This window comes from Schistocerca piceifrons, chromosome X, assembly GCF_021461385.2.
Source record: "Schistocerca piceifrons isolate TAMUIC-IGC-003096 chromosome X, iqSchPice1.1, whole genome shotgun sequence".
Lineage (NCBI taxonomy): Eukaryota > Metazoa > Arthropoda > Insecta > Orthoptera > Acrididae > Schistocerca > Schistocerca piceifrons.
Genome location: NC_060149.1, coordinates 505,542,122 through 505,559,268, shown reverse-complemented (window position 1 = coordinate 505,559,268; position 17,147 = coordinate 505,542,122). Strand labels below are relative to the sequence as shown.

General features: G+C 41.9%; 1 protein-coding gene across 2 annotated transcripts in view; it reads right to left on the bottom strand.

Moving 5' to 3' along the window:
• LOC124721218 overlaps positions 1-17,147 on the bottom strand; it is a 134,590-nt gene that overhangs the window by 53,687 nt on the left and 63,756 nt on the right. For both annotated transcript variants that reach the window (XM_047246070.1, XM_047246069.1), the window contains exon 8: positions 8,822-9,061. In XM_047246070.1, the coding sequence (XP_047102026.1) occupies positions 8,822-9,061 (240 nt within the window). The remainder of the gene's footprint in view (positions 1-8,821; positions 9,062-17,147) is intronic.

The following is a 17,147-nucleotide window of genomic DNA, read 5'->3' as shown; positions in this document are numbered from 1 at the left end:
GAAAAGGTTGGCACAGGATGATGCCATGTGGGTGCCCACTTCTATACTTGGACTTATTTGTAGGTGACATCTTCAATGGAGACAGTCTTCAGGTTTGGAGACAGTCAGGCACTGGGGAAGGTAGTGTTGGTTGGTTGATTTGGGAGAGGAGACCAAACAGTGAGGTCATTGGTCTCGTCTGACGGGGAAGGAAATCGGCCATGCCCTTTCAAAGGAACCATCCCGGCATTTGCCTGAAGTGATTTGCGAAAACCACGGAAACCTAAATCAAGTTGGCCACACACAGGTTTGAATCATCGTGTCCAACAGCGGCAATGCCACGGGTACTGGTGATTAATGTGGAGGGAGGTGGTGTCAAGTGATCAGCATGGTGTCGTGAGGTAAAGGAACAGGAACTGCGGAGAGATGGTGAAGGAAATGGTTCCTGTTAACAGGCCATCTTCCTCGATGTTGAGCACCTCAAGGATAGCCACATCAGTACCTCTGTCCATATCAAACCTACCAACCACTAGCAATACCTTCACTTTGACAGCTGCCACTCATTCCATACCATAAAGTCCCTTCTACACAGCCTAGCTACCTGTGGTTGTTGCACCTGTGGGACAAGCAGTTCCCCTCCAAATGCACCAAGGGTCTCTATCACTGATCTGGGTATGGAGTCCTTACAAGAGAATCAGGCAGTTATGGAATTAGGATGTGTAGAATGTGCATTATCAAAAGGTCCCTGATACAAATTTTGCTTGAGGAACTAATGCCTCAGGAACAACTTCTGGTGAACTGTTTAAAACTGTGTATCGAATCAGAAGAAATGACAGTGGGATCATGTCAACGTTATGATAAAAAAAAGATGAATACCTGTCACATGGTTGGACCACAATGCAAGACGAAATATGGTGGAAAATTCATGAGGTGGATGCAATATCCCCCCCCCCCCCCCCCCACACACACACACACACACACACACAGACTGTCGGAACTGGGAGCAGTTAAGGTCTTTCAGTATAACTTTGCTGTGACGGAGCACACCACATTTTTCATGCACCTGTATACCATGTCACTGGCATACAAGTAGAAAGCAGAAAGGGCAGGACGAAAATCTCAGTAATGCTAGATCAAGGTGTCACTGAACCAGTAGTTTCTTAGTTCAATAACTCTATGCAAGTGGTGGAGAAGTGAGATGGCACGATTCGTTTGGTACTGACTCGCATCTAATTATAATACCAGAGGCTGATAGGCCAGAAAACTTGGAGGAGTTGCTCCAGAAGGTTCACAGAGTACAAATTTTTTCATGTCTTGACCTACAATAAAGTTACTGGCAGATCAAATTGGAGCCCTCCTTTAATCAGTACATGGATTTTCTGGTACCAAGTGATGCATTGCGTGAATGGCATCTTAATTGCTGAGAACTCATGGAGCAACTCTTGTTAAGGTCTTTGCTCAGCACCATATGCAGTCACTGTAAAAATTGAGAAGACTTGTTTCAGAGCAGCTCAAGTTAAATTTCTGGATCATATAATTTTGAAGTTTGGAATCGCACCTGACCTGTTGAAAATAGAGGTGATAGGACAGTACTTGACAACAAAGACTAGGAAGTAATTATGTGGTTATGTTGGGCTCATAGATTTGTACAAGAGATTCATTAGTATTTAAACGCTGTAAACTCCAAGATTCCATGAGGTGACTTGGGAAACATCTCTCTGGTTGCGGGATGAAGCAGCAGAACATGAATTCCAGGCTTTGAAGAGGACACTCATGGTAGTTCCTATACTTGCTCACCCTTAATGATCATGGGATTTCTGTATGATTAATGACAGTGCAAAGTCTAGGTAAGCCATAGGCCTGTATCAAGAATTTGAAGAGGAAGGACAGGTGGTGGCGACAGAACTGCATTTGGGAGCCATGTCTTGTCTAAATGTGAGAAGAATTACTCAGTTATCAAGCCTGAAACAATTGCCATAGTGTGGGGCTTTAAAAAGTTTCACTTCTTTTTGTATGGAAGAAGAACCTGCATCTTGATCTAGCATACAGCACTACAGCTTTTGTTAACTGCCAAGTTGACTAACAGACGGTTACTCTGATGGGTATTGTACCTGAAAGAATTCACCTCCACAATCACACTCTTACTGGGCTCAGTTAATGTCATAGCTGGTGAAATATCTTGCTGTCCTATTGTACATTGTCTGAAACAATAGACGAAGAACTAGAGGAAAACCATAACAGCCTCTTCTGCATGAAGGAAGCAGTGTTCGACAACTTCATTTCAGTGGCATTGAATGACATAGGAAGGAAGCAAGACTACGGTCTGGACCTTCATGAATTAAAAAGAAAAGTGCGCAACAGTGTACAGCCAGCAATTCCACAATTTCAGATGTGTAATTTATTAACTATGGTTTCTGTCAGTTGCAAATAAAATTTTTATTAGTGACTAGTTTTGAACTTTCCATTCATTCTAAAATTATTACCTATATTAGAAGATGCAATGTTATTAACAAAACATGAAATACAATGGCAGAAACCTCAATTAGTTAATTACAAATATAATGAGTTCACCAATTTAGTATTGGAGGGCAGCGTGGAGGGTAAAAATTGTAGAGGGAGACCAAGAGATGAATACACCAAGCAGATTCAGAAGGATGTAGGTTGCAGTAGGTACTGGGAGATGAAGAAGCTTGCACAGGATAGAGTAGCATGGAGAGCTGCATCAAACCAGTCTCAGGACTGAAGACCACAACAACATGAGTTGCTGATCCTGATACCAACAATGATGAGATTACATAATTTCATCTCTTGCAGAAGGCAGTTCTATTTCATCAGAAAAGCATAGATGATTTGCTCTGGTTATTATGCATATCCAACAACCTCTTCAGTCAGGTTATTATGCATACCCGACCACCACTTTAATAAGTTAATTTGGTATACTCATTTCAGCCTTGCCTATTTTGAACCTCGAAAATGATTCTTGAAGTTGCATTCCACAGTCATTTTAATAACATGGAATGCAGGATCTGGAAAGTACTGTTGGTCTGCAGACCTTGTCAGAATGAAAAGCCACCTGCGACTTAGCATCAGATGCCCCTGGTTTCGACTGTGCCAGAGAGACTGTGTCAACTGGGGGCCACCGATCTCCTACACCCGTTACCGAGGTTGAGAAGCGTTTTCCATTACGTTCTTGTCACGTTGGAGCTGACCTCAAAATTCGTAAACTTGGTTCCATTGCGTAAGGCTACAGTGTAGATGTTGTTGGAAAAGCATAGATGCTTTGGTCTTTTTACTATGCAGGGATTTCTGAAACAGGTGGGGAGAGTCGAGAAATCGTTCTCAGATAATGGTCCACAGTTTTGCTCTTTAGAATGGAAGACAATGCTGCAGAATTGTAGAATAAGACCAGTTATTTATTTTCATTTTTAAATCTGACAGTAAGAATTTTGTGCAAACTGTGTAGCCTTTACTGCCTGTGTTGTGAAAAACATGCTTCATGGAACATCTTCCTACATAGCTCCCAGGATGTAATGAATAACCCTCATAGCTCTACTGTACTTGTATTGATAACCATTCTCAAAAATCAAATGGCAGAGAAGAGAGTTTGGCAGCTGGTAGAATTTCTGCCCAATCAGCATTGCCGACATAAGGAGATAATTTCCATTCCAGCGAAGCAAAGAGGCTGGCGAATACAAAAAGGAGTGAGCTGATATGAAGGAAAATTTGATGCTAAGAAATTGGTCAAAAGTTGCTCATTAAGTCACATGGGCTATCAAAAAACAAAAGGCATTGTGCCACAAGCTTCCCCTCTATATTATGGATGTGTCTACTTACGGAGAATCGTGGATGCTAACATGGTAGAGGTGGCATCACTGAAGTCACAGAAACCTTGTGGGACACATAATGTACGTAATTTTAAACCTTTCACTGAATAAAAATATAGGAATGAGACAAGATGCATGAAAAGTCTAGTTTAGTAGCATAATTAGGTTATTGGGGACAAACTGATTTCAGTATGAGAAAGGTTCTGGTCTCAAGTTCATAGTTACTGGCAAATTTTAAGTATTCCATAGGAAAGAAGGTGCATACCTTCTGTTGGTCATGTAGAATGATAAACTATGAGTGCGATGTTGGGTCACTTTCAGTTTCTGTTGTCCACCAAGAAAGCCAAGAGAATTTTTGACCCAGAGTTCTACTTTCCAGTGAATTAAGGCATCTGCTGGTGGCATTGTCTACCTTGTGAGGTGTTAACTGTGTAGTCAAGTTGAGATATTAGTAAAGTAGCATGAGACACGGACTATGTTATTTTGCGAATCTTGTCAGAGTAGTGACGATTCCTTGGAGGAGGTGATAAGTATGTGTGTTCGTAAGATAAGCTGAGTAAAATCTGAGTGTTAGTTGTTTCCTGAAGGCCAGAGTCTAGTCTTTGTTGGCATGCTGGAATTTTGGTTGCTTCAGTTTTGTTTTGTGATGTCTGCGGTGTAGTAGAAAGTGTGTATTAGGTTGCAGAGGAGAGAGATGGGATGAATAGTGGTTAGTGGGAAATTTAATAAGAACTGATAAGTCCATGTTGCGAGTATGTGAGGGCCCTGTGAAATGGATGATTTTTTTTTTTTTTTTTTTTTTATGGTTTAATTGTAGTCATAGGGGATGCAGAATGATGATTAGTGAGAAAGTTCCTTGCATCATGATGATGTGGAATGAGTCACAGATGAGAAAGAGGGTAACTCAAGTACAGTTTGTGGCATCCAGCAGCTATTAACATACACAAGTGATTGGTATGTAGCAAATTGACTAACGCCGTATGTTCTGTCCTGCTGTTTGAAGTAGGTTTGAGACGATCACCAGGCTGAAGCAGAAGAGTGGATAATGCGAAAACCATGCCTTGAGAACAGAAGTGCACTATCAGCTATGATAGACGGTGAACTTGATCCATCCAAGCTTAACCGAAACTAGTGATAAGGGGTTTTACATGACTCAGATGGATTGTAAGGAGTAAAATGAATGTATGTCAAATCACATTTACATTTTGTTCTTGTTGTGGAATAAAGTAGTTGTAACTGTCATCCGCTGAAGGATAATTAAAAATTAATGCAGCAGAATTTGCTCCATGTCATTGTTTCTGCACTGATTGTTGTTGGTTGTGTGTGTTGTGTTGTACAAGATCTCTGACATGATGGGACTATGTGATGAAGCAGCGAGTGTATGACGACTTTGGGAGGTGACAAGAATGCCATCTGAAGCAGTCTACGTGGGCTTCCTTTTGTACCTTAAGCATAATGGACAGCATGAGGTTTGTTTCGATAGGTATAAATACTTTGGGATACTTCAAACATATTGTCACCATCCATGTGCGGTGTCCTTAAGGAAATGTCGGAACTATGCTGAATGGAGAGTGGGGACCTGGAACACAGAGCTGAGCAGTGATCACATGATCTACTTGCATCAACTGGACTACTCCGAGGCCTCAGTCCCCCCCCCCCCCCATGACGTACGATGATCTTCCAAGAATTACACTACGAGTAGGCCATGGTACTCACTGTAACTGTGCTCTGGAGTAGCAACCACATCTTTCTTCTCTGTAAGTGAAGCCTTACTATGATTAATATAAGTGTGACATCATTGGCACAAATTTTCCCCAGATTGGAAGGTTATGAAACATGTCAGGATACAGCCAGCCAGTCAGTTTCATTTTTGTTAAAAGCATTAGCTACTCATTCATGAGATGTAGAGATCTTTTTTCTTTTGTGTAAGTAAAATGCAGGTTTTGATATGTAAATTAATCATTAAGATGATTATGGAGGTTACAATTTCCCTATGGAACAAAATATTTTCCATTAATTGCATATGGGTTTGCACGTGGGGCTAGCTAGTGCTTTTTCTTAGTCTTGGTGCAGCCCTCCACTGGCCATTGGCAGCAAAACGATCCTGTACTGCAGAGAGTGAGGACACAGCACATACCTGGACCCTGGCAAGTCACTAGCAGGGTAAATGATTCATCCTCTGCCACCTCCCAATACTGAGCACATTCTGTGGACACTGACCACTCACCTCACTACTGCATGTAGCGTCATGCACAGACCATGTCCAGAGATCCTTGGCAATTGTCTCGGGTGCTGATAATATCTTGCAGAGGCTGTAGCAAGGCAACCACATGCACATTAGACACGGTTTGGAATATGACAATATTGCGGCTGGAGGAGGTCCAATGAGCAAAGAGGAGGCTTCTGTAAATTTATGCAGCAGTTTGGCCTGCACATAAGATTGTGTGGGGGACGTGAAATGCTATCTCACACATTAGGCCCACTCCTGAATTTCACTGCCATGTAACTCTGCCACCTAAATATGCAGGTAATTGACCTCAGGTTTTAGCATGAGAAATTGAAGCACTCACTGATAGAACGACACCCTAAAAATTAGTCAAAAGTGGGAGAACAGACATCAACTTTGGTATGGGCAGAAGCTAGCATTCTCTTACACTGACCAGGCCTTCACAAATTTTCCCAGGTGTACGTCTAACAGCAAATTATTGTAAATTTGTGTAACCTGAAAAGTTAAGAGATTGGCTCAAATAATAACAAACTTTTTGGAAGAGAGAGGAAAATGTTTGCTACATGGCCTCTCACTGGCAATGTTTCTAATATTCTGTCTGACTAGACAACCAGTGATTTTTGGCGGTTTTTCCACAGAGAGCTCAGAGAAGTGTAGTCATTAAAGTATTCTCTGTCAGGACTTGGGACCACTCAATAGCAGTTCTCTTCATATACACAGGGATCGAGGCAAGCCATTCACCCTCTGCGCAGGATGCAGGCAGCACTTGCCGTGCAGGTGCCTTCTGCCACTGCTGAAGTCACAGCTCATCTTTTCGTCTCTTAAAGTTGGTAACTTCTGGCAGCAAAGTGAGGCGAGATGTTAGTGTTGAGAATGGATAAGGAACATTTTCAGTTAAAACATGGAGGATTTCACTTTAAATCATGCTTTGGCAGTTGATGGTTTAACCATGACTCAGCTGTTTGGCTTATTGCATATATTTTCCTTACCCCACCAGAATGACACTTATCACAATGTCTGATAAGAGTTAGTTACCAGGCTATTTTCTTCCTTTCCCCATGAACTTTGCTGTCCAGTTTCTGGTAACTGTTTAACTACTAGATTTTCATATTAAAATTGCTACTCATCTTCAGTGTGTGAGAGAGTTAACTATATTGGTTTTTTAATACCTGTGCTGTTCCTCGTGAAGAATATTTTGTAATAAAAATGGTCTAAATTACTACTCTTTCAATTCAGTATTTAGAGATGAACCATTTGATCACTATTAACTTCTACAAGAACCACAACAAAGATTCACTTGTCAGGATGCCCCTTCTCTTTCCATTTCCACTGTACACAGTTTATTAAATACATCTGAATTGTGTGAATTGTGGGAGAGGAGGTGGTGTGATCCACTTTTCAAACAGGGTCACTTGATTCAGATAAAAGCAATGTTTATGTGTAGACATAGCCCAGTGGCATCTTGCAGTTTCCAGCACACATCAGGGTGGCTACGCACCAAAACTTGGAAAAAAAAATTCCCTGAGAATTCCAGTTGTGAGGAGGAAGACGATGTCAAGGAGCCCCTGATGAAATTAATGGTGAGCAGGGGGGATGGGGACAACATGCTGCAATAATGACTTTTCTTTCCTCTCAGCTATGTGTCAGCCATAAGCCCATTAGCTTAATCACAGTTTTTAAACACTGATAATTTATGTGGAATAATACTTAATTAGCACACTTTGAGATATTAAGTATTTTAAAATTTGTGATTTATAAAACTCACGAAAATTCATTTTCAATGCTAGGTTAAAAATGCAGAATACCCTGAGATTTTATCAAATTCCTGAAATTCCTCGAGATTTCCCCAATTTTTCCAGTACAATGTAATTCCCTGAGAATTTAAGGTTTTCCAAAAGAATCGCCACCCTACTCATAAGGTGTCTGAGGTGGTATGTACACCATGGTGGATGTTTTCTCTTTACTCTTAACCAGTTTCTCTTTTCATAGGAGTGCATTTATTGTGCAAATTATTGAGTGTATCAGTGAAATTAGATACTTCATCATTTACATCAGAGTCACTTCCTGCCTTTGTCTGCCAACAAATATATATACTTCCTCTGCAAGCACAGACATATTTATACACTTAAAATCTCTGAAAGTTGCCATTTGTGGTTTGTTTTTTTGGGCACTGCAATGAGTAGGTCATGAACATTAGATCATGAGCAGACAAACAAGGTGCACAGATCTGATCCATGTGACTTACGCTACTGGGAGTTTAGGTTACGAAAATATCGAAAAAGTATGTGTCTGCTGTACGCTGAGAAAGCCCAAGTGCAGCCACTGTAAGGTTTGATCAGGAAAGTATGTGCATGAGTTTTGATATGAAAGTGCTGTTGTTCAGAAAATATATGTTCATATCTCCAGCTACAATTAAGTGTGTGTTCATACAAAGAACAAGACCTGAGAGTATAGATTCAAATTCTGTTGGTGGTGGTATGCTGTTGCCTCTTTCTCAACTATGAACTGACTTTCCTAGCCAGTTACGGGGGAACTAGAGTTAAATGTGGATTCCGAACCACAGTACAAATCAGCATTTTTCACATCTGCTAACATTGCCACAGGTGAAAGAAGTGAGAAGTAACAGATAAAAATCTTACAACTGATCAGGGATTGAACCTGACATCCTTAGATTTTTAGTCTGCCTCTTGACCACTGAGCAGCCGAAGGCAACCTAGGGAATGGCAACTACTTGAGGTAGAATGAAAGGATGATGGTAAAAGAACTTCCAATTCAGAAAATGAATACTTACTGTATATATCAACAGGTCTTCCCAAATGATCCACACTAAGGCAGTAAGTTTCATCAATTGCAATTTCTTTCTGTTCAATGCCACACACAGAGAAGTCTGATATATTCTGTTTGCAATAGATATTAGGTCTTGGTGACAGTGTAACACCTCCAAGAATACGGGTTTCGAATGGAACATCCCCACGCTGTGTGAAATTAAATTTTCCTGCCACAGGACACTGAACAGGTACTGGTCTCTTTGCTGCAACAAAATATTATGAATAGCATGTCACACAAATCAGAAGCAATGGTAAATTTAAAACTGTATGAAATCATAAAAAATCCCTGAAATTTTGTTGTTATATGTTACTAAATCAACATTCTTACTGCTGAAAGCAATTATCTTCTATAGGCACTACATTCTGGATTTGACTTTCCATCAATATCCTGCCTTTCTTAATGTGTTTCATTCACAACCTACCACTATAAAATTGAAATCTAACCCCCCAAACACACTTGGTAATTGCTCACACATGTGTGGAAATGTGAAGGCACAGAATTTACTGAAGTTGTTCACTCAAATACTACAACTAATTCACAATCCTTAATCTGACTTGGAGTTCATAAATGATGCAAAGAATTCACTTATGACTTTGAAGGACTTATATTTCATTGTATACAAGGTGGTGCTAGTAAACATGTAATCAAAACATTTAGGTCTGTTCAAAAAATCGCAGAACTTTGTCAACAACATTTTTCTACACTTACATTTTACTCATTGTGTATGGTCTGCTTTGAAATACTCTCCTGCACAATTTTATGACAAGGAAAGTTGCTACACATCACATAGCAGAGATGCTGAGTCACAGATAGGCACAACAAAAAGGCTGTTGTTGTTGTTGTTGTGGTCTTCAGTCGTGAGACTGGTTTGATGCAGCTCTCCATGCTACTCTATCCTGCGCAAGCTTCTTCATCTCCCAGTACCTACTGCAACCTACATCTTCCTGAATCTGCTTGGTGTATTCATCTCTTGGTCTCCCTCTATGATTTTTACCCACCACGCTGCCCTCCAATACTAAATTGCCGATCCCTTGATGCCTCAGAACAAGTCCTACCAACCGATCCCTTCTTCTAGTCAAGTTGTGCCACAAACTCCTATTCTCCCCTATTCTATTCAATACCTCCTCATTAGTTACGTGATCTACCCATCTAATCTTTAGCATTCTTCTGTAGCACCACATTTCGAAAGCTTCTATTCTCTTCTTGTCTAAACTATTTATCGTCCATGTTTCACTTCCATACATGGCTACACTCCATACAAATACTTTCAGAAACGACTTCCTGAAATTTAAATCTATACTCGATGTTAACAAATTTATCTTCTTCAGAAACGATTTCCTTGCCATTGCCAGTCTACATTTTATATCCTCTCTACTTCGACCATCATCAGTTATTTTGCTCCCCAAATAGCAAAACTCCTTTACTACTTTAAATGTCTCATTTCCTAATCTAATACCCTCAGCATCACCCAACTTAATTCGACTACATTCCATTATCCTCGTTTTGCTTTTGTTGATGTTCATCTTATATCCTCCCTTCAAGACACTATCCATTCCGTTCAACTGCTCTTCCAAGTCCTTTGCTGTCTCTGACAGAATTACAATGTCATCGGCGAACCTCAAAGTTTTTATTTCTTCTCCATGGATTTTAATACCTACTCCGAATTTTTCTTTTGTTTCCTTCACTGCTTGCTCAATATACAGATTGAATAACATTGGAGAGAGGCTACAACCCTGTCTCACTCCCTTCCCAACCACTGCTTCCCTTTCATGCCCCTCTACTCTTATAACTGCCATTTGGTTTCTATACAAATTGTAAATAACCTTTCGCTCCCTGTATTTTACCCCAGCCACCTTCAGAATTTGAAAGAGAGTATTCCAGTCAACATTGTCAAAAGCTTTCTCTAAGTCTACAAATGCTAGAAACGTAGGTTTGCCTTTCCTTAATCTAGCTTCTAAGATAAGCCGTAGGGTCAGTATTGCCTCACGTATTCCAATATTTCTACGGAATCCAAACTGATCTTCCCCAAGGTCGGCTTCTACTAGTTTTTCCATTCATCTGTAAAGAATTCGCATTACTATTTTGCACCCGTGACTTATTAAACTGATAGTTCGGTAATTTTCACATCTGTCAACACCTGCTTTCTTTGGGATTGGAATTATTATATTCTTCCTGAAGTCTGAGGGTATTTCGCCTGTCTCATACATCTTGCTCACCAGATGGTAGAGTTTTGTCAGGACTGGCTCTCCCAAGGCCGTCAGTAGTTCTAATGGAATGTTGTCTACTCCCGGGGCTTTCTTTCGACTCAGGTCTTTCAGTGCTCTGTCAAACTCTTCATGCAGTATCGTATCTCCCATTTCATCTTCATCTACATCCTCTCCCATTTCCATAATATTGTCCTTAAGTACATCACCCTTGTATAGACCCTCTATATACTCCTTCCAACTGGGTTTCCATCTGAGCTCTTGATATTCATACAAGTGGTTCTCTTCTCTCCAAAGGTCTCTTTAATTTTCCTGTAGGCAGTATCTATTTTACCCCTAGTGACATAAGCCTCTACATCCTTACATTTATCCTCTAGCCATCCCTGCTTAGACATTTTGCACTTCCTGTCGATCTCATTTTTGAGACGTTTGTATTCCTTTTTGCCTGCTTCATTTACTGCATTTTTATATTTTCTCCTTTCATCAATTAAATTCAATATTTCTTCTGTTACCCAAGGATTTCTACTAGCCCTCGTCTCTTTACCTACTTGATCCTCTGTTGCCTTCACTACTTCTTCCCTCAAAGCTACCCATTCTTCTTCTACTGTATTTCTTTCCCCCATTCCTGCCATTTGTTCCCTTACGCTCTCTCTGAAACTCTGTACAACCTCTGGTTTAGTCAGCTTATCCAGGTCCCATCTCCTTAAATTCCCACCTTTTTGCACTTTCTTCGGTTGTAATCTACAGTTCATAACCAATAGATTGTGGTCAGAGTCCACATCTGCCCCTGGAAATGTCTTACAATTTAAAACCTGGTTCCTAAATCTCTGTCTTACCATTATATAATCTATCTGATACCTTTTAGTATCTCCAGGGTTCTTCCAGGTATACAACCTTCTTTCATGATTCTTAAACCAAGTGTTAGCTATGATTAAGTTATGCTCTGCACAAAATTCTACCAGGCGGCTTCCTCTTTCATTTCTTAGCCCCAATCCATATTCACCTACTACGTTTCCTTCCCTCCCTTTGCCTACTACCGAATTCCAGTCACCCATGACTATTAAATTTTCATCTCCCTTCACTATCTGAATAATTTCTTTTATTTCGTCATACATTTCTTCAATTTCTTCGTCATCTGCAGAGCTAGTTGGCATATAAACCTGTACTACTGTCGTAGGCATGGGCTTCGTGTCTATCTTGGCCACAATAATGCGTTCACTATGCTGTTTGTAGTAGCTTACCCGCATTCCTATTTTTTTTATTCATTATTAAACCTACTCCTGCATTACCCCTATTTGACTTTGTATTTATAACCCTGTATTCGCCGGACCAAAAGTCTTGTTCCTCCTGCCACCGAACTTCACTAATTCCCACTATATCTAACTTTAACCTATCCATTTCTCTTTTTAAATTTTCTAAAAGGCTATCACAAATAAAGCTTTCAGCCAGTACAGCCTCTGTTGAAAATAGACACCACACACACACACACACACACACACACACACACACACACACACACACACACACACACACACGACTCACACGCACATGACTGCAGTCTCAGGCAACTGAGGCCACACTGTGAGTAGCAGTACCAGTGCACGATGGGAGTGGCGACTGGGTGGTGTTAAGGAGGAGGCTGCGGAGCCGAGGGGGAGGAAGAGTAAGGTAGGGGTGGTGGACAGCGGAGTGCTGCAGGTTAGACAGAGGATAGGTGAGACATGGAGAGAGTGGGGGATGGGGTTAGTGGAAAAGAAGAGAAGTAAAAAGACTGTGTGCAATGGTGGAATGAGGGCTGTGTAGTGCTGGAATGGGAACAGGGGAGGGGCTGGATGGGTGAGGACAATGACTAACAAAGGTTGACACTAGGAGGGTTATGGAAATGTAAGATTTATTGCAGGGAAAGTTCCCACCTGCGCAGTTCAGAAAAGTTGGTGTTGGTGGGAAGGATCTATATGGCACAGGCTGTGAAGCAGTCATTAAAATAAAGGATGTCATGTTTGGCAGCATGCTCAACAACAGGGTGGTCCACTTGTTTCTTAACCAGTTTGATGGTGGTCACTCATGCGGACAGACAGCTTGTTGGTTGTCACACCCACATAGAATGCAGCACAGTGGTTGCAACTTACCTTGTAGATTACATGACTCGTTTCTCAGGTAGCCCTGCCTATCATGGGATAGGTGATGTTTGTGACCGGACTGGAGTAGGTGGTGGTGTGAGGATTTACGGGACAGGTCTTGCATCTAGGTCTATTGTAGGGGCATGAGCCATGAGGTAAGGGGTTAGGAGCATGGGTTGTGTAAGGATGGACAAGTATATTGAACAGGTTCGATGGATGGCAGACTACCGCTGTGGGAGGGGTGGGAAGAGGATAGTGGGCAGGACATTTCTCATTTCAGGGCAGGACAAGAGGTAGTTGAAACCCTGGAGGAGAATGTAATTCAGTTGCTCCAGTCCTGGTTGGTACTGAGTTACGAGGGGAATGCTCCTCTGTGGCCGGACAGTGTGACTTTGGGAGGTGATGGAAGACTGGAAAGATAAAGCACGGGAGATTTGTTTTTGTGCCAGGTTGGGAGGATAATTATGGTTTGCGAAGGATTCAGTGAGACCCTCAGTATATTTCAGGAGAGACTGCTCGTCACTGCAGATGCGATGACCATGGGTGGCTGGCCTGTGTGAACGGGACTTATTGATATAGAATGGGTGGCAGCTGTCAAAGTGATGGTGTCGCTGGTGCATAGTAGGTTTGATATGAATGGAGGTACAGATGTAGCCATCTTTGAGGTGGAGGTCTAGGAAAGTGGCTTGTTGAGTTGACCTGCACCGCGAAGATGGCTACATCAGTACCTCCATCCATATCAGACCTAGTAAGTATCAGCAATATCTCCAATTCGACAGCTGCCACCTGTTCCATATCAAGAAGTCCCTTCCGTACAGCCTAGCCACTCATGGCCATCGCATCTGCAGTGACGAGCGGTCTCTCGAAATGTACCTAGGGTCTCACTGAAGCCTTCACAGACCAGAATTATCCTCCCAACCTTGCACAAAAACAAATCTCCCTTGCCTTATCTTTCCAGTCTCCCATCACCTCCCAAAGTCTCACCCTCTAGCCACAGAGGAGCATTCCCCTCGTAACTCAGTACCAACCAGGACTGGAGCAACTGAATTACATTCTCCTCCAGGGTTTCGAATGCATCTTGCCTTGCCCTGAAATGAGAAATGTCCTGCCCACTATCATTTCCATCCCTCCCATAACGGTAGCCTGCCATCCAGTGAACCTGCACAATATCCTTCTCCATCCCTACACAACACCTGCTTCCAACCCCTCATGGCTCGTACTCCTGTAATAGACCTAGATACAAGACCTGTCCCATACATCCTCCCACCACCACCTACTTTAGTCCACTCACAAACATTACCTATCCCATCAAAGGCAGGGCTACATGTGAAACCAGTCTTGTGATCTACAAGGTAAGCTGCAACCACTATGCTGCATTCTATGTGGGTGTGACAACCAACAAGCTGTCTGTCCGCATGAGTGACCATCACCAAACTGGTTAAGAAACAAGTGGACCACCATGTTGCTGAGCATGCTGCCAAACATGACATCCTTTATTTTAATGACCGCTTTAAAGCCTGTGCCATATGGACCCTTCCCACCAACATCAACTTTTCTGAATTGCACAGGTGGGAACATTCCCTGCAATAAATCGGACATTCCCATAACACTCCTGGTGTCAACCTTTGTTAGTCATTGTCTTCACCCATCCAGCCCATTCCCATTCCAGCACTACACAGCCCTCATTCCACCATAGTACCGAGTCTTTTTACGTCTCTCCTTTTCCACTAACCCCACCCCCCTCCCTCCCCACATCTTGTCTATCCTCATTTTCGTTCTTTCAACAGGGTTTTAACTTTAGAAATAAAAAAATTCTGCAAGGGCCAGGCCTGGAGAGTATGGAGGATGTGCCACACAGTGATTTTGTCTTTTTGGTGATAGTCACACACCAACAAGGATGAATGTGAGAGTATGTTATGATGCAAGAGCCACGAATTGTCTCACTACATTTCAGGCGATTTCCTTCTCACATTTTCTCACAGGTGTCCCAACAAGTCCTGATAGTACCATCAATTCACAGTTTGTCTCTGTGGTACAAATTCATGATGAACTAATCCTTCAAAGTCAAAGAAAACTATCAGCTTGTCTTTGACACTTCACTTGGGCTGATGAACTTTTTTTTGTCTTTGAGAACCTTTTCCAGCCCATTGTGAAGACTGAACCTTGGTCTCAACATCATAACTGTAGATCCGTGTGTCATCACCAGTTATGATTCTCTTAAGGAACACCTAGTTCTCATTTGCAAAATTCAAAAGCTCTTCACTGATTGTGAGACGAAGGTCTTTCCGGTCTTGGCTCATGAGCCATGGGACAAACTTGCTGGTAATAGGAGCATTCCAAGATGCTGTGTCAGGATCTCATGGCATGACCCAAATGAAATGTTTTATTCCTCTGCAACCTCTTTGACTGGCAATCTTTGATTTGCATGCACAGTTTCAATGACATTTCTGATACAAGCATCATTGGCAGACATCGAAGGGCATCCTGAATGAAGGTCATCATCCATCCAGCTATTTTTAAACTGTGTGAACCATTAATAACACTGAGTACGGCTTAATCACTTATCATCATAGGCTTCCTGCATCATTTGGTGTACCTCTGTAAAGGTTTTCTTGAGTTTCATACAAAATTTAATGCAGACACATTGCCCCTCTAACTCTGCCACCTCAAGATTTGCAAACTGTGCGACACAACATTCTACTCAATACAGCACTGGACAATATCTAAGACATATGACAATGAAACTTCCAGCAGTTACATACTAAACACAGGCGTGTGCAGGGATCCTAACTGCATTTCGCTCCCACACATGATTGGTGCAAAACTGTGAATATTCCGGAATCTTTTGAACAGACCTCGTACACTCCACAAGAGCAAAGGCAGAAAAAATAAGAAAAGATCTGCTTCTTTGGGGATGCCGTCTGTCTTCTGGGACAAATAAAACTGTTTTTAAGAACTAATCCAGATCTTAACATCCTTCCTGCCAGGAAAGATTCCACCACAGTGGTCTGGAATCATAGTAACTATGTGACAAGTCCTCCGCCAACTTTCTGACACCTTCCCCAAACTCCACAAATCCCTCACCACAGGTCTCCCCACTGGTTGTCCCATTGTGGCTGGACAGAATGCTACCACAGAACAAATATCTTGTCTTTGTTGACCAGCACCTCCAAGTTACTGTCTGTAACCTCCAATCCTACACTCAAGACTCTACTCACTTCCATCACCGCCTCTCCACTGTTCCCGACGCTTTTCCACCAGACTCCTTGTGGTCACTGGATACGACATCCTTGTACACCAACATCCCCCATGCCAATGGCCATGAGGCCATCGAACACTACTTTCACGGAGTCCTGATACCAAACTCACCACCTCTTTCCTAATCCTCCTAGCCAAAAACATTCTGACCCACAATTATTTCATTTTCGAAGGCCAAATCTAAAAACAAATCTGTGGTACTGTCATGGGTACTCGCATGGCACCATTCTATGTCACCTTATTTATGGGCCTTCTGGAGGAATCCTTTCTATCCAGTAAACACCTAAAACCTCTTGTCTGGATTAGATTCATGGATGACATTTTCCTGGCCTGGACTCATGGCAAGGTCAACCTTCACTCCATCCTCCATAACCACAACACCTACTTACAAATCCACTTCACACGGTCATTCTCAACTCAACAAGCCACATTCCTAGATGTTGATCTTCACCTCTCAGTTGGGTCCATAAATACGCCTGTTCGCGTCAAATGCACCTACATTATATCTACTTTGACAGCTATAGCTTGTTCCGTGTCGAAACATCTCTTCCTAACAGCTTCACCACTCATGGACACTGCATCTGCAGTAGAAAGCAGGACTTGTCAAAATATACTGATAACCTCAGCAGAGCCTCTACTGACAAACAATTTCCTACTCAGCTCATCCATAACATATCTCCTATGCCATCTAGTCTTCTGACACCAT